The 25,751-nt window shown below is 38.7% G+C and overlaps 1 protein-coding gene across 7 annotated transcripts in view; it reads left to right on the top strand.

Moving 5' to 3' along the window:
- NAV3 (neuron navigator 3) overlaps positions 1–25,751 on the top strand; it is a 591,684-nt gene that overhangs the window by 384,696 nt on the left and 181,237 nt on the right. For all 7 annotated transcript variants that reach the window (XM_060113459.1, XM_060113462.1, XM_060113461.1 and 4 more), the window contains exons 7-8: positions 1,469–1,608; positions 13,217–14,243. In XM_060113459.1, coding sequence (XP_059969442.1) covers positions 1,469–1,608; positions 13,217–14,243 — 1,167 coding nt within the window. The remainder of the gene's footprint in view (positions 1–1,468; positions 1,609–13,216; positions 14,244–25,751) is intronic.

Raw genomic sequence — 25,751 nt, 5'->3', positions numbered from 1 at the left:
ATTCCGCAATACCTGTTACTATTATAAAATATTTATAGTATACATTTAAGAGTTTGATTTCCTGATAATCTATGGAAATAATGTGTCAAGTAGTATAATAAGGTGAGTTAAAATTTGAATATTGTAGCAACTGATTGTGAAATTGTGATATGTTGGGTACCAATATAATAGATATAAACATTCTTTTATTTTAAACATTTTGTATAACAAGAAAAAATTATTTGCTACATTTATAAGTTATGGATTGTTTTTGTTATTTTTCTTTTAAAATAGAACTTATTAGAGCAGTACACAGTGACATTCACATGGTGGCAGCAAATACTAGCAAAGATGCTGGCAACCCTTAATATCATGTTTTTAAATATGTCTTAAGATGCCAATATTAATTCTTGATTTCTAGTTTTTCATTTATGCGGATTGAGTTTACTATACATACACAATATACATTAGTATTAGTATAAAATAAAATATAGTAATTGCATATTTTACACACAGTTCTTGAAATAATTGATACCTGAAATTTTAATATGGAAACTGTTTAAACAGTGAAATAAATGATCGAAACTGATGTTTAATTATAGTTCAAATAAAATAACTGCAGATGATTACCTGCTATCAAACTTCCCCTAATTCTAATACAGTCTACCTACATTTCCTCATGTCTTGTCCTTCATACACAATGAGTAGCTAAAGCTACTATCACTGTAGGTGTATTTTAAATTGTCATTCTACTAGCATAGATTTTCTTCTTCTGAGACCTGCATCCTTGTTGCATGGCCTGTGTGATCAGTTGGCCACACTTGTGAGATAACCAGCTAGAGTCTAGGTGCTTACTTTTGGCAAGAGAGTGAAAGTTTTCATGTGAGACAGATCAGTCAAGTATGAACAAACTCATGACCTTGGTCTCCACACCGTGTTTTCGAGTAATTAACTACCTTAGATATTCAGTAAGCATTTGCTATTTGCAATTTGTATGTAACTTTATTCTTCTTTTTATTAATGTACAAGTTCATCTAAGATACAGCCACCTAAGATAAAAACAAATGTCCCGTATATTGAAAAGAACAACTTAACAACAACTGCAGGCAGCTGGTTAATATACCCTGAGAATATAATAGATTCTAGTTAAGTATTATTTTTCCCTTGCTTTTCATGTAATTGTTACAGTACCTTTAAATCAAAGTTTTATTCATCAGGTGCATATAGGCATGACTTTTTAGTTAAAATTACTTTATTTCTAATTGTCCTGCATTATTAATATACTTTGGAGGCAAGTTATATCATATGAAACAAGATTTTTCTGAAGATTTTCAAACCTTGTTTTTAGCTATTTGTCACTTAAACCAACATTTTCTGCTGAATGTCGTAAATGATGATTTTCCCATTAACTCTTCCCTGCTCAGAACCTCCTGTTCCCTATCTTTTTATAATGTACAGTAATGATGTAATTTTTCTTGTACTATTTCAGGCTTCCAGGTCCCTCTAGGGTGCCAGCTGCAGGCAGCAGCAGCAAGGTCCAGGGAGCCTCCAATTTAAATAGGAGAAGTCAGAGCTTTAACAGCATTGATAAAAACAAGCCTCCAAATTATGCAAATGGCAATGAAAAAGGTGAGTGTTCGCCCATTACATCATTAAGGCACAAGCGTAACATATGAGCCTAACAAATTACATGCTAAATCTAGTATTTAAGCAGTATTACAGCATTTGGAATGGAAATGTTATCAGTGGACTTTCTTATATTGCCTAAGTGCCTCCTCCTGAATTCCAGCTTTCTTCAGGACCTTTTCTATCTGAAGAACACTTTAAGGAAATATAGTCATTTATATTAAAGTGGTTAGTGATTATCCCCAAGTATAAAATCTGTTTCTCAAAAAAAGTTCCTCCTGGATGTATGTAAATAGCATTTTCTTTTGATTTCTCATGTTTTATGAACACTTATCTTGAAATCATAAAACTACATGAAATGTTTTCAAATCCTTGGATTTAGTTAACATTAAGTGCCATACATGTTTGAGGAAGTTAAGGTTGGAGCATCAGAATTTAAGACATAATTATGAAGGGTACTTAGTCTTTGACAGCAGCAGGACAGATAAATATTACGACCTTAGTTTTTCCTATAAGAGACAAATTATTCATGTTTTATTTTCTTGAACGAGTGTATGATAGAAGTATCCAATCACACATTGATCAGGAAGAAAGGACACAGTGGAAGTGTGTGTTAAAGGAGATTATATATTAACTACTGTATGATACACAGTTCTCTCTAATGTGCACAGTGCATATTTAAAGAGGTGCTGGCTTGATGCATATCCCTGTGGAGCCTGCATCCCAATGGTAGGATGTGTAATTTACATCTAAACCATGAGACAATCAAGAACCTCTGCTGTTGGGAGCAGTGTGTTGCGGGATTTTGAGGTAGTATTTTCTAATCAATAAAACTTTAACTTCTGGGCTTCCCTGGTGGCGCAGTGGTTGAGAGTCCGCCTGCCGATGCATGGGACACGGGTTCGTGCCCCGGTCCGGGAGGATCCTACATGCCGCGGAGCCGCTGGGCCCGTGAGCCATGGCTGCTGAGCCTGCACGTCTGGAGCCTGTGCTCCGCAATGGGAGAGGCCACAGCAGTGAGAGGCCCGCGTACCGCAAAACAACAACAACAACAAAACTTTAACTTCTCTGTGTGGTATTTAACTCTCCATGCAACAAGACATGAAATTCCAAAGTGACAAATACACTTAGTAGAACAGCTGGCAAATTTGGTTTGACTAATTGAACCAGGTAGAAACTTTTTGGCTCAGATTAGATCATTTCCAATTGTTTCATATGGGTTATCTGATTAGACTTCTCTTACTCAGACATGAATTGACAGGAGTGATCTATGAATTATACACTTTCATGAAAATTTCCTACCCATTAAAACAAAGTTGGACAGACTGTAAATCCCTATAAGCAAAGCACTGTATCTTGATCCCTGTAATATCCCCAGTTCTTGAGTTGAATGGAAAAAGAAGAAAATAGTATGTGTTTGGAAGTTAGGATTTTGTCTTTAAAATAAAGAATAAAACCTTTGATTGGAGAACCTAAGAAATGTCACTGAAGACTTACACTTCTCCTGGAGAGAAAGGGGACAAGAATTTCTTATCAGAAAAACATCTCCCTCATTTTGTGACTTTCCTAGAAAGCATCATACAAAGGCCTATATGTGCTATGAAATTCTAAGGGAAAATAAACACGTTTAGACATTAAGATATGCTGAGTGGACTGCTCAAGTGTCTGATTTTAGCTACATGATAATACAGTTGTATAAGAGTTTTGCAAAAAATGACTAATAACATTGGCAAAGAAACCTAGAAATGCTTTAGATGACCCAACGCTTTGATATCATAATGTATTTTTTGATCATGTGAAATACTTTTGTATTTCTGGTGTCTAAAAGTAAAAATCCAGAGGTAGCCAAGTATTCATATCTTTCCATAGCCATTCAACCTCTCTTATGTATGTCTAGGAAGTAGTGCAAAATTAGAAAGTAGCAATATTTATAATAACCACAAGGTGGAGACAGATAACATACATTACGAGGTATTTGACCATAAGCAGATTTCCTTAGGTCTGTATCAAGAGCAAAAGTTTTCATGGTGAATTAGCCATTACTTTTAATTCCAACAAAGTAAAATTCCAAAACATTTAAAGTGTATGATCTCACATTCACAAATATTTATAATATTATATATCAAATGTAGGCATTAAATGTCTGTAAACTGTCAATAATAATTAAAGCATAAATTGCATTATATAATACAGCCTTCTGGAATTTGTTTTACATGCTATATGGCATTTTCTATTAATGTGGAGTTACAACTTCATATCAGTATATCCAATATCATCTCTAAATTAATCATTGGGTCATGCTATTTTGTATTTCCAAAATATTAGCTTAAGTTATAGAGCAAACAAAACAAATATAGACATCACATATGAAACAGTTTATAATTTATTCTTTAGACTATTCGAATGGTACATATTTTTGGATAAGAATGTTTTATTTAACCTTTGACGTGGAGATTTTTCATGTTAGCATAGCATATAAAAATATAAGATTCCATCTGATGACAGGTTGATCTCTGTGACAATATAGTTCATACATATCCTAGGTATGGCTAAATAAGGTGAAAATTAAACAAGAATTTTCAAAGGTTACAATATTATAATGACAGAATTCAGAAATTACTGACTTGAGTATTCTAATTGCCATTCCTTTTTAGTTATTAGAAAGTATAACAGTTAAATTTAATAAATTAAGATATTTTTACTCAAAAGAAATAATCACGCTATCTGTAATGTGCTCCCTGAATGCTTCTAAGTGAAAATGTACTTTCTACTTTTTTAAGAAGTCTTAAATGATGAGTTATATGAATCAATTGGGGAATCTCTAGAATTTGTAATAGATAGTAAAGGTTTATTCACAATTAAAACAATTTCACTTCCTTATTAAAAAACATACTGTTGAAAGCACAGTAGCTTCTCACATGTATGGGATGGTAAAAATAGCTTATTTACGAATTGTGTGGCTTATCTAATAAAGGGAAATCAGAAGAGAATCACAAACTGCACTTCAAAAGATACATCTAATACCATTTTAATAATAATCCAAAAAATAGTGTGCTCATTTCACCAAATGGATTAAAATATCGGTGAACATGGCCATAGATTATCACTTGCAGAGAAGGCTGAAATAGAAATGTTAAAATAGAAAGCAATGCCACCCCACCATTCTGTTGAAATGGAATGTAGGAACAAATTTCTCAGAACAAATGGCGAAATGAAGATAGTATATTGTTGTAGAAAAGCATTTATTTGGGGAGTCCAAGTTTCTTCGCTTGGTGACCTGACATGCAGAGACTGACAATGAATAAATAATATGTTCTGACACTAGCATTTATCAATTTGCCAATGCACCCTATGAGATTACTCTAGACAGATGTATGCTTTAAAGAAAAATCAAATATCTTTTCAGTGGAAATCAGGGATCTTGGGGAAAAAAATGGCCTGGTTCATTTGGGCACACATTTTATATGCCTGAAGCAAATTATCTTAAGAAATAATTCTTGTTTTATTAAATAGGCATGATAAATATGAAAAAGGCTTAACAGTTTAGTATTATTAGGAATGTAAATGTCCCTAGCTCTATTTGGAATTCACTTTCTGAATTATGATCTGTAAACACTTATTACTTGGCAGAGTTCCTTAGCAGAGAGATGTTTTTCTATGTTGCTAAGAAACATGCCACAGTACCAGAGGGCATGCTCGCATCTCTTTATTGTTTCTCCCATGTGATTCTTACATGGTACCTGTACATCTGTGGAAGAGGAGATTTCCTTTCTGTTCTCCTAGGTTCTAATGAAGTATCTTCTGGTGTGAAAGTGTTTTCTTTCATTTACACTCAACATAGATTTAGTATGATTGATATGGAGAATTTAGCAAAATTGAAATTGAACTTTTTAAAACTATAGGTTTAATGTGAATGTTGCATTAGTCATGGAGTTTTGACAGCTAAAACATAGTTATCTAGTTCTTAAGTACGTTTTTAATTACTCTGAAATTACTCTTAAGACCACAGAACTGAACTGTTTTATTTCCTTTTCAATGCAATGCAAATATGTTTTACTCATTATATCTCTTTATGGGTGATTTCATTATGTGTTCCACCATGACTTTTTGCTTTATTTCCTTAATAATTATATAAACCTATAATGACATAATTTCAAGTTAATCTTGAGGATGTTTATGAGGTACCAATTAAGTACATAGGTCAAGTGATATGATTAAATAGACTTGGGCATATATGTTGTTTACTTATGTATACATGCTTACATATTGAGGTGTACATGTATTTTATATGCCTGTACATAAATTACATACTTTTAAAAAATCTGGCTGGTGAGTTAAAGCTTCCCTAAATTTTTCAATAGTCCACAAAGTGGCACTCTCACATTACTAATGGTACAATATATACATGTGCAGAATGGACAGTGCCCCTACAGTCCCTGTAATAGCATTCCATGTTTCTGTTCATCATAAAATTGATGATTGAGGCATTTTGCAAGCCATCATTAATGGGAGACAGTGTGGTGAGGTAAACAAGGGGCCAGTTGGTAACAAAACAACTGAAAACAAATTTGAATGCTACATTTTTTAACTTTTGAAATGTTCAGTGTATTTTGGTATATTATTGTAAAATGAGAGTCTAAGTTAATTATTTACCAAACTAATTGCCATCACCACATTGATCAGTCATTTCCTTCCTTCCATAATGATCTGTGATGCTGAAGTTCTATAATTAGCAGGGACCATACGTATCACTGAGCACAATGCCTGCTGTACAGTGAATACTTTAAAAAGAGTGGTGCCAAAAACAGAAAGATAGATCAATGGAACAGGATAGAAAGCCCAGAGATAAACCCATGCACATATGGTCAACTTATCTTTGGTAAAGGAAGCAGGAATGTACAGTGGAGAAAGGACAGCCTCTTCAATAAGTGGTGCTGGGAAAACTGGACAGGGACATGTAAAAGTATGAGATTAGATCACTCCCTAACACCATACACAAAAATAAGCTCAAAATGGATTAAAGACCTAAATGTAAGGCCAGAAACTATCAAACTCTTAGAGGAAAACATAGGCAGAACACTCTATGACATAAATCACAGCAAGATCCTTTTGGACCCACCTCCTAGAGAAATGGAAATAAAAACAAAGATAAACAAATGGGACCTAATGAAACTTCAAAGCTTTTGCACAGCAAAGGAAACCATAAAGAAGACCAAAAGACAACCCTCAGAATGGGAGAAAATATTTGCAAATGAAGCAACTGACAAAGGATTAATCTCCAAAATGTATAAACAGCTCATGCAGCTCAATAGCAAAAAAACAAACAACCCTATCCAAAAATGGGCAGAAGACTTAAATAGGCATTTCTCCAAAGAAGATATACAGACTGCCAACAAACACATGAAAGAATGCTCAACATCATTAATCATTAGAGAAATGCAAATCAAAACTACAATGAGATATCATCTCACACCAGTCAGAATGGCCATCATCAAGAAATCTAGAAACAATAAATGCTGGAGAGGGTGTGGAAAAAAGGGAACACTCTTGCACTGCTGGTGGGAATGTGAATTGGTACAGCCACTATGGAGAACGGTATGGAGGTTCCTTAAAAAACTACAAATAGAACTACCATGTGACCCAGCAATCCCACTACTGGGCATATACCCTGAGAAAACCATAATTCAAAAAGAGACATGTACCAAAATGTTCATAGCAGCCCTATTTACAGTAGCCCGGAGATGGAAACAACCTAAGTGTTCATCATTGGATGAATGGGTAAAGAAGATGTGGCACATATATACAATGGAATATTACTCAGCCATAAAAAGAAACGAAATTGAGCTATTTGTAATGAGGTGGATGGACCTAGAGTCTGTCATACAGAGTGAAGTAAGTCAGAAAGAGAAAGACAAATACTGTATGCTGACACATATATATGGAATTTAAGAAAAAAATGTCATGAAGAACATAGGGGTAAGACAGGAATAAAGACACAGACCTACTAGAGAATGGACTTGAGGAGATGGGGAGGGGGAAGGGTAAGCTGTGACAAAGCGAAAGAGAGGCATGGACATATATACACTACCAAACGTAAGGTAGATAGATAGTGGGAAGCAGCCGCAGAGCACAGGGAGATCAGCTCGGTGCTTTGTGACCGCCTGGAGGGGTGGGATGGGGAGGGTGGGAGGGAGGGAGATGCATGAGGGAAGGGATGTGGGAACAGATGTATATGTATGACTGATTCACTTTGTTATAAAGCAGAAACTAAAAAAAAAAAAAAGCATCCCTATTAGGATGATAAAAAAAAATAAAAATAAAAATAAATAAAATTAACACAGGCTCCAAAAAAAAAAAAGAGTGGTGCCATTGTCATTTTTATTGTTGCTGCTACTTTCTGTGTTGTTACTTTGTGAACTGAAAGCTGGTTTGCTTCCATGCAAACAGCATACTACTCAGTGAGGAAGAAGAAATAAACAACTGAGGATGTTCCCTAGTCCTTTCTCAGGCTAGTAGCACCATTGGCAACATAGCACTAAGCTCGGAAGCTAACCTGCCAAATTTCCATGGAGAATCATCTTTATCTAAACTTCCCATATGCCTGTTGTGACTGCCACATTTACCTCCGTGTATTAATTTTAGAACTAGGTTGGCATTTTTCCAGGTCATCAAAGTTACTTTTTTTTTTGCATATGAAATAACTAAAAATTAACTCTCTGAATTTAGATGTTTTCTAAGCAGTAATTAAAATCTATTCTTACATCAACTCAAAAGGATGGTGCCAGTAGGATGCCCCAGGAGATAGTATATAGGTAACTGAATAGTGGGTATCTATCATGTTCTCCCCATTTCTATTCTGCTCATCGAGGAAGAAGGAAGCCATATTTCGGGGAGGTACCCAGTTGCCTTCACTGTTGTGACAAACATGTGACATTCTGGAGAACTGAACCGGCAGAATTTTTGGATGGGCAAGCAAACATATGGGAAGAAGGCAGAGTCAGAAGCCTCCAAGTTTTGTAGTCACATAAGCCTCAGTTCCAATTCTGGTTTTGTCTTTTCTAAATTTTACGTTATGCATGATTTGGAGCAAGTTACTTTCTCTAAGCTTCAGTTTTCTCATTTATAACAAGAGAAATAATAAGTATATTGTAGATTATTATGAGTTTAAATAAGAGGCATATGGGGAGAAGCTCTAAATGTGATACCATGTATCAAAGTACTTGGGAAAAGTAAGCAGTTGATAAATAATAGTATTTGGTTGTAATGGAATTGGTGGTGGTGGATGCGAGGTGGAAGAAGGAGGGGAGGAAAGGGAGAGGGAGTGGAAGAAACTTTCTCTTTGGAGGCCAGAGACAAGGAACAGCTATAGGCAGAGAGGCCCTGCAAACACAAGATACAGGTTGGTTGCAGGAATGCCCTTAAATATGTGCATTAGATACCTGTGCTTTCCCGCCATACCCAGCTAACAGTTCATTTATAGTCAGCAGCTGAGTTAACAACACTCAGCAATGTATCAGGCTACTTACTATTGAATATGTAAGTCGCACAGAGACCAGAATTTGTGCCGACGCCGCAGAGGCTGCCATTTCAGCAGCTGTCGTTCTGCACCCTCTCTTGGGAGGTGTCCAGAGAGACACTCATTATTCTAATGCTCTCCTGATGCACAGTGACTTCGGATTTTCACTCTTCGTGAAACCTGAAGCACCTCATTGCTGATTATAGAGAGGAGCTGGGCACAGATTGAGAGTTGAGTTCAGAGAAGTGTCTTCTATGTGTGTACTTATCTGAGAACGATTTTATAGATTTTGCTGTGACCGTTACTGTAGGCTGGATGTTGATGTCATAATTTGGAGTCCCTCCTGTCTCATATTTGGGTGTGATGATGTTGAATTTCCTCTGTACTTGAGCTGCGATAGCAGTCTATCTAGCTAATGTCAGCACACTTACAGAGCATCCTGACTGGTCCTTTTCTGCCCTCTTCTCTCATCCTCACCAAAGCTCCCAGACCTATAGGGGTAGGACTCCCCTGGTTTCTAGTTGCAGAAACACAGAAGATATACACTAAGTATGTGGCGGAAATGATGAAATAAAGGACATTAGGAAAACCTCTTTTGTTTTTAGTGATCTCTCACCACAGATTGCCAAGCATCCGGGGGTAATGCAGAACTGACCAAGGTTCCAGAAGTCCACAGAGCGAAGAATATTAATGCTGCACAGCTATGGAACATTTTATGAATTTAGCCAATTTGGACACTGTCATAAGAAATAACTCTTTAAAGCCGAACATGGTCTGTGACCAGCAGCGTTGGTATCATGTGGAAGGTTGTTAGAAATGCAGAATCGCAGGGCCTCCTGCAGATATGCTGAAGCACAATGTGATGTACATTCAGTAGGATCCCCAGTGACTTAAGCACACGTTAAAGTCTGAGACTGTTATGTTAAACACTTAAAATGTCAGACATTCTACGATAATTATAGAGCTTGGGCTCTAGAATCACACATGTGGGATCAAATCCTAGCCACACCACACATTCCTCACTAGCTGTGCACCACTGAATGAGTTGTTTAGACCCTCAAAGCTTGGGTTTCCACAAGTGTGAATTAGAAATAGGAGCCCTTCCAAAAAAAGATAGGCAAAGTGATTATGAAATTGTCAAAAAAAAAAAAAAAATAGGAGCCCTTCCCATCTCATCAGGCTGTTGTGAGCACTAATGTGAGATAATATAGTTAAAGAATCTTCAACAAAATGCCAGTAGGCATTATTATATTTGTAATAATTATTAATATTATTTTCATTATAGAATAAGAAATATTGCAAATAACTTTTGAGATCAATGTAAGAAAGTGAAGATAAATTCAATATGAGGCCATTATGTTCCTCTTAACAATACTACAACAGACTGTGATTTCATTTTGGGGGTACTTTATTTCTAACTCTGTGTCCCACTATACGTATGTACATATTTTTAAAATGTAAATAAATAGAATACATTTCCACATAGTTTCATATAAAAATTCTATACCACTCCTGCCTTGAATGCCTGCATATCTCCCTTAGCTCATCTGTCTTGATCTTATTTAATGTTGTACAGCCCTTTGTGCACTTCTGATCTCTACCATTTTCTTTCCCGCCTCCTCCTTGTTTAACATTTAATATATGCCATTCATCTTCTGTGAGTCTGATTTCTTTCCTCTGACTAGATTGTAAGGTGTCTTGGGGAGTCTTGCACAGAATAGCCACTCAGTAAATATTAACAGATGTTATGCCTAGATTCAAGTCCTAGAGATTATAGGAACTGAGTAGCATTGATTAATATTTCTGGAAATAGTAGAAAAATAGAGGCATATATGTTGGACAGAAATCTGCAAAACAGTAAGGTCACTGTGTGAAATGCATGGGCACGTACACAATTCACTGAACTTGAGAAAATGCATCTTGTTTGGAGATGTTTTTAGTTTCCAGTTGAATCTAGGTAATCGAGAAATAAAGTTTACTTGACAATTCTATTAAAGGCATGAATTTGACATTCACTATTTTTTTGTGTTTCTAGAGTCAAGGAATAATGTTATAACTGATAAGCCATTGAACTTCTTGTACATTTGAAAAATAGTATAACATAGTGGTTGACAGAATTAACTTAGAATCCCAAGCTAAGTTCAGTTCTCAGGCTTGTCACTTACAAATTGTGTAACTTTGGCCATTTCTTTTACCTCTTTGTGCTTCAGTTTCTTCATGTGCAAATTGAGGGTAATAATGAAAAATTTATGCAGTTGTTGGAAGGACTGAGTTAATGTATTTCAAAAAGTTAGTTTAGTGCCTGTCACACAGAAGGTGCTATGTGTGTAATGTAGAACTATGCATTACAGGGGTGGTCTTTGCTTTCATGGACTGTATCAACAGTGCAGTAGAAGAAACAGGCAATCACAGTGAAGTTTTCTACGTTTGTCTATATTATTGGCATTGTTAATATAAACTTCACAAATCTATTATATTATTTTAGGCACACTTATTTTTTTTTAAAAAAAACCTTACTCACACAAATATTTAATGAAGAATTTAACCTGTTTTCCTATCTCTAACTTTCTTTATTAACTTTTTAATGTAAATTTCTTCTTCTGAAAAATGGGTAAGACAAGTATTCTATACCAATTGGATTAATTACCTACTGTTTATCATGCATTTTGATACTTTTGGAAAAAACATTTAAAAGTGAAAGCATTGTAGTTTTAGATCTATGAATATTTAATGGAATTTAATGGTCTCCAATTCCTGAATATTATGAAAGGATTTATTAATAAAATATTTCCTTTGGACATTTCATCAAAAACAGCTTAGCCTTTATTTGACAATATCTGGTATGTTAACAGTATCAACGTTGCCTCTTTTACATAAATATCTAATTTAATCATTCACTCCATTTCTCAGAAAAAAAAGAAAAAGAGGATGGAAGAGGGAGGTATTTATGGTAGATGAAATTTAAGATAAATGACATGACCAGAATTATATAGTTCTCCAGTGTCATCATTTATACTGAGATCTCTTAACTCCAAACTCAATTTTTTTTAAAATTCTATACATTGTTATAAAATCTCTTTTTGGTTTAGTTTTTCATGCTTAAAAATAAGACTTGTAATCAAGCATTAATCAGTGCTATAACAGTCGTATAGAAATTCATATCATAATGAGATTTCTAAGTGGAAAGTAAGTAAACACTTGTGCATTATAAGTACTTATATGACAATTGGCCTTATTTTCTTATAGCCCCCAAAAAGTAGCTTGATTTTTTTATTAGAATTTAAAGTTTGTTCAGATCCCTACAGGAGCCTGCAGGTGTGCTAGTTAAGAGCACAGGCTTTGAAATCAGTTCAGGTCCAGGCTGGGTGACTTCGGACAAGTTATGTAGAATTTTTAAAAGTTATTTATAAAATTACTATTTGTAAGAATTATTTGTAAAATATCAATACATACCTTGTAGGGTTGTTATAAGGATTATACATATGATGTATTACACATTTTGTAGTATTACATATTTGTATTACATATTTTATATATCTCTTAGTAGATGATCTGACCCATATAAACATCCCTTTCAATATTTATTTTGTACAAATAAAAACAATATTAACAAAAAGCTAAATTATGATTCAAAAACATATTTAATCAGATAAGAATAAGCTAGGCTCCCTGTAGGTTAAAGCAATCTCTCAGTATTCATTATTTTTATAAGGCAAGGTGGACTATCCATTCACTGCTATGAGCTACAGTAGTAGCTGGAAGAATACAGAGAATTGCTTAGGGGAGGGATAGTGTTTGATTCATCTTTAGACCTCTGTGACCAGCAAAATTCATTTGGCTATGAATAACTTTAGAAGGGAAGAAAAGTGTTGTGTGTTTTTTCCCCAACATCACTGTCCCTCAGACGCTGAATGTTTGATATATGGTACAAAACCCACCACATTACAGACGTGGTTGATGCCACAGAGCATGTCCGTTTCCAGTTCCGAGGAAAGAAATGTCCTTGTGCCTACCGTTAGAAATACTCAGTGGTGTGACATAAGTGATCAAAAACTAACCAGCCTTTTAAAATTGTTTCTTCTTAACCACGTCCAGATTCCTCCAAAGGACCTCAACCATCTTCAGGTGTGAGTGGCAGCACGCAGCCCCCCGGCGCCGCTGGGCAGCCCCCGGCCTCGGCCATCCCGTCCCCGAGCGCCAGCAAGCCGTGGCGCAGCAAGTCCATGAATGCCAAGCACAGCGCCACCTCCACCATGCTGACCGTGAAGCAGTCGAGCCCAGGCCCCTCTCCCACACCGCCTGCAGACAGGCTGAAGCCCCCTGCCTCGGACGGGAGCAGAGCAGCTCCCTCGGGACAGAAATCCATGCTCGAGAAGTTCAAGCTGGTCAACGCCCGGACGGCTTTACGCCCCCTGCAGCCAGCCAGTTCCGGACCCAGCGATGGTGGGAGGGAGGACGAGGCCTTTTCTGAGCCTGGTGAGATGGAAGGCTTTAACAGCGGTCTGAATAGCGGCGGCTCAACAAATAGCAGCCCCAAGGTGTCACCGAAATTAGCCCCTCCAAAAGCTGGAAGCAAAAATCTCAGCAATAAAAAGTCTTTGCTACAGCCAAAGGAAAAAGAGGAAAAGAACAGGGACAGAAATAAAGTTTGCACTGAAAAACCAGTCAAGGACGAGAAAGATCAGGTGGCGGAGACGGCTCCAAAAAAGACCTCTAAAATTGCAAGCTTCATCCCAAAGGGCAGCAAGACGACAGCCGCCAAGAAGGAAAGCTTAATCCCCTCTTCCAGTGGGATTCCAAAACCGGGCTCCAAGGTGCCAACAGCAAAGCAAACTGTCTCACCGGGAGGCTCAACAAGCAAAGAGTCTGAAAAATTCAGGACTACCAAGGGAAGCCCTTCCCAGTGCTTCCCTAAGCCCGTAGCGACCGAGAAAGCAAGCACGTCCAACTGCCCTGCTCCTCTGGAAGGGAGGGAAGCTAGCCACGCCTCCTTGGCCGGCTCCTGTGCTGGGTCAGCGGCGCAAGGCAGTGGGCAGAGCGTGGGGAACGGTGCTGTCCAGCTCCCTCAGCAGCAGCAACACAGCCACCCGAATACGGCCACCGTGGCTCCATTCATTTATAGGTAAGGCGAGCTCCGTTGGTCCACAGCTGCAAACACTGACAGGTCTGCATACTCAGAGTATACATAATAAGGAAGGTTGCGGAGTCCTATTTCACGTAGTCATTTTGGAACAGTGTTTCATTCTGGAGCGAGAGGCCTAGAATTAAAATTTTTAAAAGAAAGCCTCCCCTATCCTCCAATCTGTTAGTCCTCATCTCCTTCCCCTCCCCTCCCCCCCCACTCAAGAACCGAGGCCTTTGAAAGTTAACCTACTTGTCGTCAAAGGCAACATAGAACCCAGATGTCATGACTTTTCCCTGTGTCTATTACTTTTACGACTATTATTTCTATTATTAGTCTTTTAAAATAATTCTCATTTTTATAGAGTTTAGACATATTTTTGTTTTCACCCATGAGAAAAAGTAAACCATAATGGTTAAGGGGGCACGCTCTGGGATCAGGCAGATATAGACTTGATGCCCAGTTCTGCTACTTACCAGCTATATGCCTTTGAACAAAGAATTTAACATCTCTTAGTCTCATTGTCAGCTGTCAAATAGAAATAATAGTATCTACCGTGTAGAGTTGGGAAGAGTCACAGGCATAATGCATATAAGATGCTTATTGTATATTGTGGCCCATTGTACATGTTTGTTAACTGTTGCTTATAAGGCGTTGCTTTCCCAACATAAAATTTATATTAATTTCCACAGCTAGGCCTGTTGTTTCCAGGCAAAAATAATAATCTATATAATTATTATATTTAACTTTACTAAATTTTTTGTTATATATTTATATTATTTTTCATTTAAAATACATAACAGAGGGCTTCCCTGGTGGCGCAGTGGTTGAGAGTCCGCCTGCCGATGCAGGGGACACGGATTCGTGCCCTGGTCCGGGAAGATCCCACATGCCGCGGAGCGGCTGGGCCCGTGAGCCATGGCCGCTGAGCCTGCGCGTCCGGAGCCTGTGCTCTGCAACGGGAGAGGCCACAGCAGTGAGAGGCCCGTGTACCGCAAAAAAAAAAAAAAAAAACATAACACATGCTATATTTTAAAATGTATATCCTACTAAACAGTTGTAAAAAGAACACATTTTGCCTATTGTCCTGTGGTAAGTTTTACTTGATCAGGACTATGTCAGTGCTGCTGTGTCTCCATTTTTATCCACTGTCCTTTCTGTGAAGAGGTGTCTAGGGAGGAATAATGCCTGTGACTTCAGCAGGTGTACGGTTCATCAACAGGAAAAACAGGATGTAGGATCTGCTGCAAATAGGAAAAGGTCAAGATTATATAGTTTCAAATTTTATTAAATTTATTAAATATGTGAGTTTTTAAGTAAAGAAAACAATTATAATGATTTGTTTTCCCTCAGTGAAAAGCCCAAGTGCTTTAAGGGATTTTTTCTGGGGCTTTATATACTCGTCCACACAAATGTATAATTATTGAATTTCAGGTCTACCTCAAATAGCTACCTCATTTAAGGCTGCTCTTCTGCCTTTAATAGCAAAAATTCATTTAAAACCTTTGTATCTGCATCACATGGTGTTACCGAGCCCAAGCTTGCTCTGCTTGCCACATGACAGGCCAATAAATCGGGAGATGAGTTGTTGGGGCGAGGAATAGCGACTTTAATCAGAAAGCCAGCAGACCGAGAAGATGGCACCCTCGTCGCAAAAAAACATTTTCCCTCAGTGCGCATTCTCTGGGCTCTATTTCTACAGGGAAGGGAGGGGAGGGGCCCACTGCAGTGCCAGCCAATGGCTGAGTGGGACCACTAACCGTCAGTTGCTCATTGCCAGTTGCTCACTAACGGTCGCTCACTTGGGGGAGGGGCCCACTGTGGTGCCAGCCAATGGCTGAGTGGGACCATTAACAGTCAGTTGCTCATTGACGGTTGCTCACTAACGGTCGCTCGCTTGGGGGAGGGGCCCACTGTGGTGCCAGCCAATGGCTGAGTGGGACCATTAACAGTCAGTTGCTCATTGACGGTTGCTCACTAACGGTCGCTCGCTTGGGGGAGGGGCCCACTGTGGTGCCAGCCAATGGCTGAGTGGGACCATTAACAGTCAGTTGCTCATTGACGGTTGCTCACTAACGGTCGCTTGCTTGGGGGAGGGGCCCACTGTGGTGCCAGCCAATGGCTGAGTGGGACCATTAACAGTCAGTTGCCCATTGACGGTTGCTCACTAACGGTCGCTCGCTTGGGGCAGGGGCCCAGTGCGACGCCAACCAATGGCTGAGGGGGACTGCTCTAGGTCGCACCTGTCCCACCTGTATTACAATGGGAGTCTGCAGATCCTTCTAGCTCCAGAGACCCTATCTGACAAAGGAGAATTTCAGATGTCAAAATCATAATCCACGTTTCAAAAATATAAGAAAAAGTTATAAAGTTTAAAATATGTCATAGGGCTTCCCTGGTGGCGCACTGGTTGAGAGTCTGCCTGCTGATGCAGGGGACACGGGTTCGTGCCCCGGTCCGGGAGGATCCCACGTGCCGCGGAGCGGCTGGGCCCGTGAGCCATGGCCGCTGAGCCTGTGCGTCTGGAGCCTGTGCTCCGCAGCAGGAGAGGCCACAACAGTGAGAGGCCCACGTACAGCAAAAAAAAATAATAATAAATAAAATAAAATACGTCATACTCAGCACACTTGTCACTCTCCAATGTATTCTGTAAGAACATCAGTCATTTCAAATCACCATGGATGAATTTCACAGGAAAGTATAAATCTAAGCAAAAAGAACATATCCACCAGTTTAGCAAGCTTCTTTCTGTAAGTAGCAGCAAACTGCTTTGGTTGTTTGCAATAACATGTCCAAGTGGGTACAGATTTAGTGATTTTCATCTGACAGGGTAACCTTTGCTATCTGAAACAGGAAGCAGCACAGTTTAGGGGTTAAAGTGTGAATCAACCGTGTGACTGCCAAATTCTCCAGCCTCTTTGAGTTTCTTTTTGCCCTGTTTAAAACGGAGATTATGAAAGTGAGGTAATATAGCCAAGTAGCTAGGATTACAGGCTGAAGAGTCCATTTGCTCTACCATGGTTCAGAAACTGCACCTTGTATTATTGAGACAATGGCCCCAAGAGCCAGGTTGCCTGGTTTGGAATCTTGATGACACCATTTATCAGTCATGTGACTTTGTGTAATGCATTTAAAGACGCTTGAGACTCAATTTTTATAATCTGTAAAATGGAGATGATAATAATAGAAGCTTCCTCTTAAGGCTGTTTTGAAGATTAAATGAGTTGATATTTATACAGTGTTCAGAACAGTACCTGCCACACAGTAAATGACCTTCCCCAGACTTCAGTTTCTAATTCTGTAAAATGTGGTAGAAGAATATCTACCTTATTTGGTTGTTTTAAAGATTAAATAAGGCAATCTTGTGTAAGTCTTTAGCACAGAGCCAGATTCAGAATAAATTGCTTATAAATGTCAGTAATTATTTGTTTTATTATCAATAATATAAAGTAGTTGACAATAAATATAACCATCTAATAAGAAATGTCACATCATAGTCTACATATGAGGAAAAGTTTGATTGGAGTCTTTTATAAATTCAGAATAATTTTATAAATGATAATATAAATGCTCTTAAGGTTGAGTAGTCAATATTCAAGTTTCTTAACTGTCAGTGAAAGCGATATCGTAGAGTCATGTCATTTGGCTTATGTGACCCCTGATGTCCTTTCCACTCTGACTACTCCAACACCATTTAAGAATTTCTCTTGCAAAATCCCTGACAGACTTTTCTGGAGGTGCTAACCATTTGATACGATAATAGTAATAATTTACTATTTTATAATGGTTTTTGTTGAGTGCTTACTTAGTACAAGTCTGTATTACAAAATTTATGTTCATTTTTTCATTTAAACTGTGTCATAAACCCATGACAAGGGAATGTTACCCCATTTTACAGAGATGAAGAAGCAGCGATTTCAAGGCAGAATAATGATAATCTCTTACAGTCACAGGCCTGGCAGGAGTTTGCCTTTGAATCCATATATGCCTGAGTCTGTAGTGTGCCCTCCTTTGCTTAGCAGTTCTTGCTGTATGTGTAGAAATAAGAGGTATTGTTACTAGGAAAATTCTGGCTGGGAAAATGTCAATAGCAGATTTGCAGAGATCACAATCAGAATTCATTTATATTGGGAAATACTTAATTGCTTTTAAGTAGAATAACTTTAAAATACATATATATGTATGTATATGTATAAACATACATATGTTTGATATTTAAAGAAAATTAAATAACCTCTATATAATGGGAAGATCCATGGGTGATGCTGATATTTTTCCCCAGTTCTCAGCCCACTTCTAGGTCATGCTGGTTATTAATTATTCCTTCTGGGACATTAATATATGCTTCATAATACTCTTTCTTGCAAATTGAATGTTCAAAGTCCTATAAATACAATGTTGAGTTCTGAAAGTTAATGAATTTCATTTTAGTCCTACTTCCTGCACAATGCAAAGATATTCTATATTAAGTTTTTATAACTCATTTATCACTACTATGTGATAAAAGTAGTTTTGACTTGGGCATATCTTTATCCATTTAATGAGTGGATATAACTAAAATCAAAGGTGAAAAATTTAAGAAGATTTTAACTCACTATAAGAAGTTCCCAATAAGTAGACCTGTGTGAATGGAATAGCCTGCCTTTTTTAAGTGCTGCACATGGCTACTGGAGGTTATTAAGAAGCGATACAGTGACCAGTTGCCATAGTTTAAGTTAAGGAATTCACCAAATATTTTTTTCTTTTATGTACTCATCACTCATTCTGCAAATACTAGGTAATAAGAATTACAAAGAGTGAAAAAAAAATTATCTGCTCTCTGGGAGCTCAGTTTTATTGGTGATAATGAAAAGAATTTAATCAAGAACTTAAAACATCATTGCTGTCATGGAAGTGTATGCAACAAATAAGGTAGAAGAGTTTTCCTGAATCTTACATGAGGGTGGAGTCAGTGTATGCATTACAGAAGAGGTAAGAGAAGAGATGAGACTTAAAGGATGAGTTAGAATTTGTCAGGTGGAAGGAGGAATGTTATGGAATCATCCAAATTTAACATTCTACAATTTTACAATCCAAGCATGTTGGAAAAAATAACAGGCAAATTACGAAGTGCTATGCAAAATGCTAGTAACTAAAACTGCTCAAGACTAGAGGTTAGAATTCATGATTACTTGAATGGGAGACTAGGAAGAAAATTTGGAATGAATCCATACTTTGTTCTTCTCTTTCACTCCCTCCCTCCCAACACGTCTTATTTCCAGCTAGTCCTATTGGCTTGTGCTGCGAACCATACCCTCAGTTGGGCATTTCTTTCCATTTCCACCCTGCCTTCCCCGATCATGGCACCACCAACTTTCACCTAGTTTCCAACGAGTCTTCCAGCATTCACTTTTGGTCCTTTCCAGTAGCATCCTTCACACAGCACGGGCTCTAATCTTCTAAAAGTATAAATGGTATGTCATTTAAATTCATGAGACCATCTACTGGATTTACATTACACTTGAAAAGTAAAACCTAAGCATCTTACCAAGCCCTACAAGTTCCTACATAATCCGGCCCTCTCTCCAGCCCTTAAACTACGCTCCCTGCCTCCCTGCCTTCATTCTGTTTCTTAACAAACTAACCTGTCCTGCTTTGGGGACTTTGTCATAGATGTTCTCTCTGCGTATAAGGACTCTCTTCTGGATCAAAGCAGCCTCCTGGGGCTTCCCTGGTGGCGCAGTGGTTGAGAGTCCGCCTGCCGATGCAGGGGACACGGGTTCGTGCCCCGGTCCGGGAAGATCCCACATGCCGCGGAGCGGCTGGGCCCGTGAGCCATGGCTGCTGAGCCTGCACGTCCGGAGCCTGTGCTCTGCAACGGGAGAGGCCACAACAATGAGAGGCCCGCGTATCGCAAAAAAAAAAAAAAAAAAAAAAAAAAGCAGCCTCCTTCTTCTCATCAGAACTCTGCTTACATGCTACTTCGTCACACAAGCTGTTTCCAACCATCTAGTCTGAAGGAACACTCACAATGCCTCTTGCCAGAATTATATGCCATTGTCCCCTTGTATTTTATTCATAGAGTTTATCACCATCCACTGGGTTTTTGTTTACTTATTAACAAGTGTGATTTCAGCCACCTCCGACCATAACATAAACTCATTGAAAAACAAGCATCTTGTCTTTTTTTTTATTTGGTAGCATAATTGCCCAGGACAGAGCCTACCTACAATAGGAACCAAATAAAAATTGTTGAATGAAACACCATCATCATGGGTTAGACTCATCTGCTATAGAAGAATAGAAACACTACCAAAAATGTACAATGGAATAAGAAAAATTCAGAAGTCTTTTATTCCTATAAATGGTAGGGTTTAGTTGAAATATAAACAGCTTTAAAATGTTTATAGAATGAAACCATATCTTCTCTTCGGGACCTTCATTCACTTATTCTTTTCCTCTTTCAACTACCTACTAAATACATTTCCTGTGTAAGGCATCAGGGTTAGAGTGAAACATCACACATCCCATATGTTATTTCCCTTCCATGGTCCACAGTGTAGTAGGCAAGAGACTGACTGAAACATAACTACAGAATGAAGCAGGAAATGTAAACCCCCCGAGCAGTTAACCAGATTTGGTATACCGAGACTTCAAAAAATGGAAAATTACCGCTAGTTGTTGGAATCAGAGAAAGTGGCACTTAAGCTGAATTCTGAAAGAGAAGTGGGATTTGGGCATTCGGAGATGAGGGGGACAGGAAAGGAAATGTAAGACTAAAGGAACCAAATAAATAGGGTAAACACAAGATGTGTAAGGTGGTTGGCAAGGAGATCAGCTTTCCTGGAAAATGAAGATTGATTGGAGCCTGACTGTAGTAGAAATTCTTTTTTTTTTTAACATCTTTATTGGAGTATAACTGCTTTACAATGGTGTGTTAGTAGAAATTCTTGAATGTCAAGAACTTGGACTTTGTGTGTGTGTGCAGCACAATCTGGAAAATTACTATGTCTTTATTGTGTAAATGAATTGTTAGTGGGAGAGGTCAGGGTAGGATACACCAGGTTCAATGGCTGGATGAAGAAGAAATTTACAGACTTTCAGAGTTAGATTTGTTATGACTTGAATTAGGTACCAATTATAGCAAGGAAAGAAAGATAAAGAGGAAGAGCATAGTTAAGAAGAAAAAGCCTACTTTTCCTTGTTCCTCTTCTTTCTTGGTGTCTGCCCTTTATGCTGTATTCTTCAAACTTTCTTTCCTTGCCTGGAGTTCAAAAATTGTTACCTCACCTCCTCTGGGCCTTCAAGATTGCCTCCCCTCTTTTTATGCGCCATTTTCTTCTTCCATTGTTTTTTTTTTTTTTTTATAACAGCATCAAGGGTTCTCAGGAAAGATTTTTGTTGTAACAGTGTTTGTGAGATTTCGGATTTACCTAGAAAGTGACATGGAAAATTGGCCCTTGAATATATTATATTCTGAAAGGCAAAGAATACAAAACGTTAGTTTTGAAAATGCTTACTCACATGGTTTTAAGTTTGGCTCATTTGTTGAACCAGTAGATTGAGTAGGAGGCTCTGTGAGTGTATGAAGTTTGAAACGTGGAGCATAGAACCGTCTTGCAGATAAAGCTTTTGTAAGCCCTGCAGCTATTATTACAGATTATACTGCAGTTGTGGTTTTATGTGAACTGGGCATAATTGGTTATCAACACAAACTAAAGCTTACTGAATGCTTGTCTTGCAAAATTGTCTTTTGCTGGGTTGGATATATATCTGTGCATTGGGTAGCGGTTTAACGTCCCTCACACAGCAGTATTTTTAAGCTGGAATGCAGAGCCAATGCTGGAAGAGGGTCTGTTGTGTAGAAGACTGCTATGAGTTGGCATTCTCCCCACAGAGAAGCTTGATAAGCTGCCCTTTCTGTATTTAGCTTACGAGGTTCAGCGCCAGATTGCCCAACCAAACCACAACTGTTTCTTTTTTCTGTATTTTATCTTCTCTTGGAAAGGCTGTTAACGTTACAGAAAATTTGCAAGAATCGTACAAAGAACTCCCATATACATTTAACTCAGAGCACCCAGAGACCTTTTTCAAGTTTCACAAGTTGTCCCAGAGGTAGCACTTTTAGCGATTCAGGATGAACATTGTACCCAGTCGTCATGTCTTCGTAACATCCCTCGAGCTGGAACAGTGCTTTAATCTTTCCTTGACTTCCGTGACATTGATATGTTGAAGGCGAGCATTTTATAGACTGTTTCTTAATGTGGGTTTGTCTGATATTTTCTCGTGATTGCAGATATATATATATAAATGTATATATATTTATATATATATATATAATGTCACAGAAATGATACTGTGTTTTTTCCATTGCCTTCCTATCAGGTATCAACATTACGGATATTCCCCATTTTGGTGGTGTTGAATTTGATTGCTTGATTGGGATGATGTTTGCCACAGTTGATGTGCTTTCACCCATAGGTTTTAGCATCCACTGAGGTTTCTTGTCTAAATTAATAGTTTACTCCATGGATGTCATGTGATTTCTCATTCCATTATTCCTTCTGCACTTATGCCTTGCCATTCAACTGTAAGAAAATGCTGTCCCTTTCTTATTTTTCTCCCCCTTCCCCTCCCCCTCCCCCTCCTTCTCCTCCCCCTCCCCCTCCTTCTCCTTCCCCCTCCCCCTTTCCCTCCTTCTCCTTCCCCCTCCCCCTCCCCCTCCTTCTCCTTCCCCCTCCCCTCCCCTCCTTCTCCTTCCCCCTCCCCCTCCCCCTCCGTCCCCCTCCTCCTCCTTCCCCTCCCCCTCCCCCTCCTTCTCCTTCCTCTCCCCCTCCCCCTCCTTCTCCTCCCCCTCCCCCTCCCTCCTTCTCCTCCCCCCTCCCCCCTCCTCCTTTTCCTTCTCCTGTCCTCTTTCCCTCTCCCTCTCTTTGAATTTTGTGGACTAATGGGTTCCTGTTGTCTTCAGGGGATTATAATCCATCAATATGACTATTTATTTTGATGTTTAGAATTTCCCAGATTTGGCTTCTGGGATCCCCTTCAAGCTGGCTTCTGCCCCATTATTCTTTGAGAACTTTGTTTCTTTTTGGCTCAAGGTAATCTAGGCTCACCTTGTTCTCTCACTACCTTGGCTTCAGCTTTTATCTAAGGTGCCCTGATTTCTTTTGTGAAGAGTAATATTTAGGAACCAGATCTCACTGCTCCTAGCTTTCCTAAATAGTAAAATATATGTAGGTACACACACACACACACACACACACACACTCATAGAGACACACACATATTTTTTTCAAACCTATTTCCTTTTTTAAAAATTAATTAATTAATTAATATTTGGCTGCGTTGGGTCATCGTTGCTGCGTGCGGGCTTTCTCTAGTTGCGTAGAATGGGGACTACTCTTCATTGCGGTGCACGGGCTTCTCATTGCGGTGGCTTCTCTTGTTGTGGAGCATGGGCTCTAGGTGCACGGGCTTTAGTAGTTGCAGCACGCGGGCTCAGTAGCTGTGGTTCGCGGACTCTAGAGCGCAGGCTCAGTAGTTGTAGCGCACGGGCTTAGTTGCTCCACGGCATGTGGGATCTTCCCGGACCAGGGCTCGAACCCGTCTCCCCTGCATTGGCAGGCAGATTCTTAACCACTGCGCCACCAGGGAAGTCCCTACACACATATTTATCTCAATATCAATGAGCTATCTATTAGAGAGAGAGAGAGAGAGAGATGGGTATATAACTGTAAATTCACAGTGCCTCCAGTTCCAAATCAACACACAGAGTTTATGCTTGCTTTCTCCTTTCCATACTTGCACCTTCCTTTGTCAACTGAGAAACCTGGCTCCCATTATACTCAACATGTTTTCTTATTTGCTCAGCCCCCCGACCCCCAGCATACAAATCTAACAAATCTCCCATCCACACTGGGCTACTCTTCACTCTGACAGATTCCTGGCCTTGGCCCTGGCTGTCACCTGTCTGCCTTCCCACCAAGAAAGAGAGAGCTGGTTTGGGAAAGATATTTGTTTTTCTTTCTTTTAGGTTGGGTTTATAAAGCAGGAACTATAAGACCATTAGTTAATGCTGCTGACTCAAACCAGTTGTGTTTGTGTTCACATTTGTGTCTAGTATATCCATATCAAGATGAATTCATACGGCTATATTTTTAATATAAACCAATATGCAACACCCCTATTTATGAAATTGGAAATCTGAAGATTGATAGTATCTAGATGTAGTGCTGAATTCCTTTAAATGTCATGTATAATAGCTTCCTTTTCTTAGGAGTAAAAATTTAAGGTAGTAAAGAGCAAAATTAAGGTTAGGCCATTGGGTATTGTCACATTCAAATACTGCCTGTTAATAACTTAGTGACTAAGCCGTCTGTCAGCTAAGGAGACATCACATACATTAACATGCTCAGTGTCCAGAGACATTTGGATGGAATTAACTTGTAGGGTAGTGGTTAATAAAACAATATTTAGAAGCTTCCAGGTTTAAGTACAGGTTAAGTATCTCCCAGCTTGTTACACAGGGCAAATTATTACACCTCTAGAAGCCTCAATTAATCCACAGCACCTAAATTACAGGTGTCTTAGTCTGTTCAGCTGCTCTAACAGGAATACCATAGACTAGGTGGCTGAAGCAACAAACATTTCTCATAGTCCCGGAGGCTGGGAAGTCCAAGATCGAAGTGCCAGTAGATTTGGTATCTGGTGAGCTCCTGCTTCCCGGTTCATAGACGACCATCTTTTCACTCTGCCCTCACATGGCAGGAGGGGCAAGGGAACTCTCCAGGGTCTGTTTTGTAATGGCACTAACCCCATGCATGAGGGCTCTATCCTCATGACCTAATCACCTCCCAAAGGCGCCACCTCCTAGCATCATCACATTGGGGGTTAGGTTTCAACACATGAATTTTGGGAGGAAACAGATATTCAGTCCATAGCAACACAGTTGTTGTGAAGTTTGAGTGATATGCCCTAGATAAAACACTAGGCATAGTACTTGGCATATAGTAAGTGCACATAAACAGGAACTAGCTTTTATGTTAATTATTGGTGAAACCTAGACCTTTAGCTACTAGGACTCTTAGTAACAGACACTAGCACTAGCTTATTAGAACTCTAAATAAATTAAATGGTGCTTTGGCAATGCCCTATCTTACAGTTTCAGTAAGTGCTTATATCATGTTGACCATGTTGTAAATGCACGGTAAGATAGCCTGCACAGGATGATGTCTTCTAAATATTTTGAATCATGTTTTCCTTTTCCCAGTCAATCTGAGAGGAATGCAGTATCGGTTTACATGGGAACGGTGAATGATGCCACTGCAATATCTACCTTTTGGTTAGAAAACACTATTGATTCTGAAGTCTTTGTAAATTGTCTTATGAATCAACCCCAAAACCTGTTATTTTACTGGAAGGAAGCATGCACAGAAATAGAGGACATGCTTAGAGACTTCTGAGATTAAACTGAACTTCTTTGATCATTTGTATAAAAGTTAAATCTTTACCAGTTACCTTTGATTGTCC

The sequence above is a fragment of the Mesoplodon densirostris genome, chromosome 11, assembly GCF_025265405.1.
Source record: "Mesoplodon densirostris isolate mMesDen1 chromosome 11, mMesDen1 primary haplotype, whole genome shotgun sequence".
Lineage (NCBI taxonomy): Eukaryota > Metazoa > Chordata > Mammalia > Artiodactyla > Ziphiidae > Mesoplodon > Mesoplodon densirostris.
Note: the sequence above shows the minus strand (reverse complement) of the source record. Positions and strands in the feature narration are given on the sequence as shown.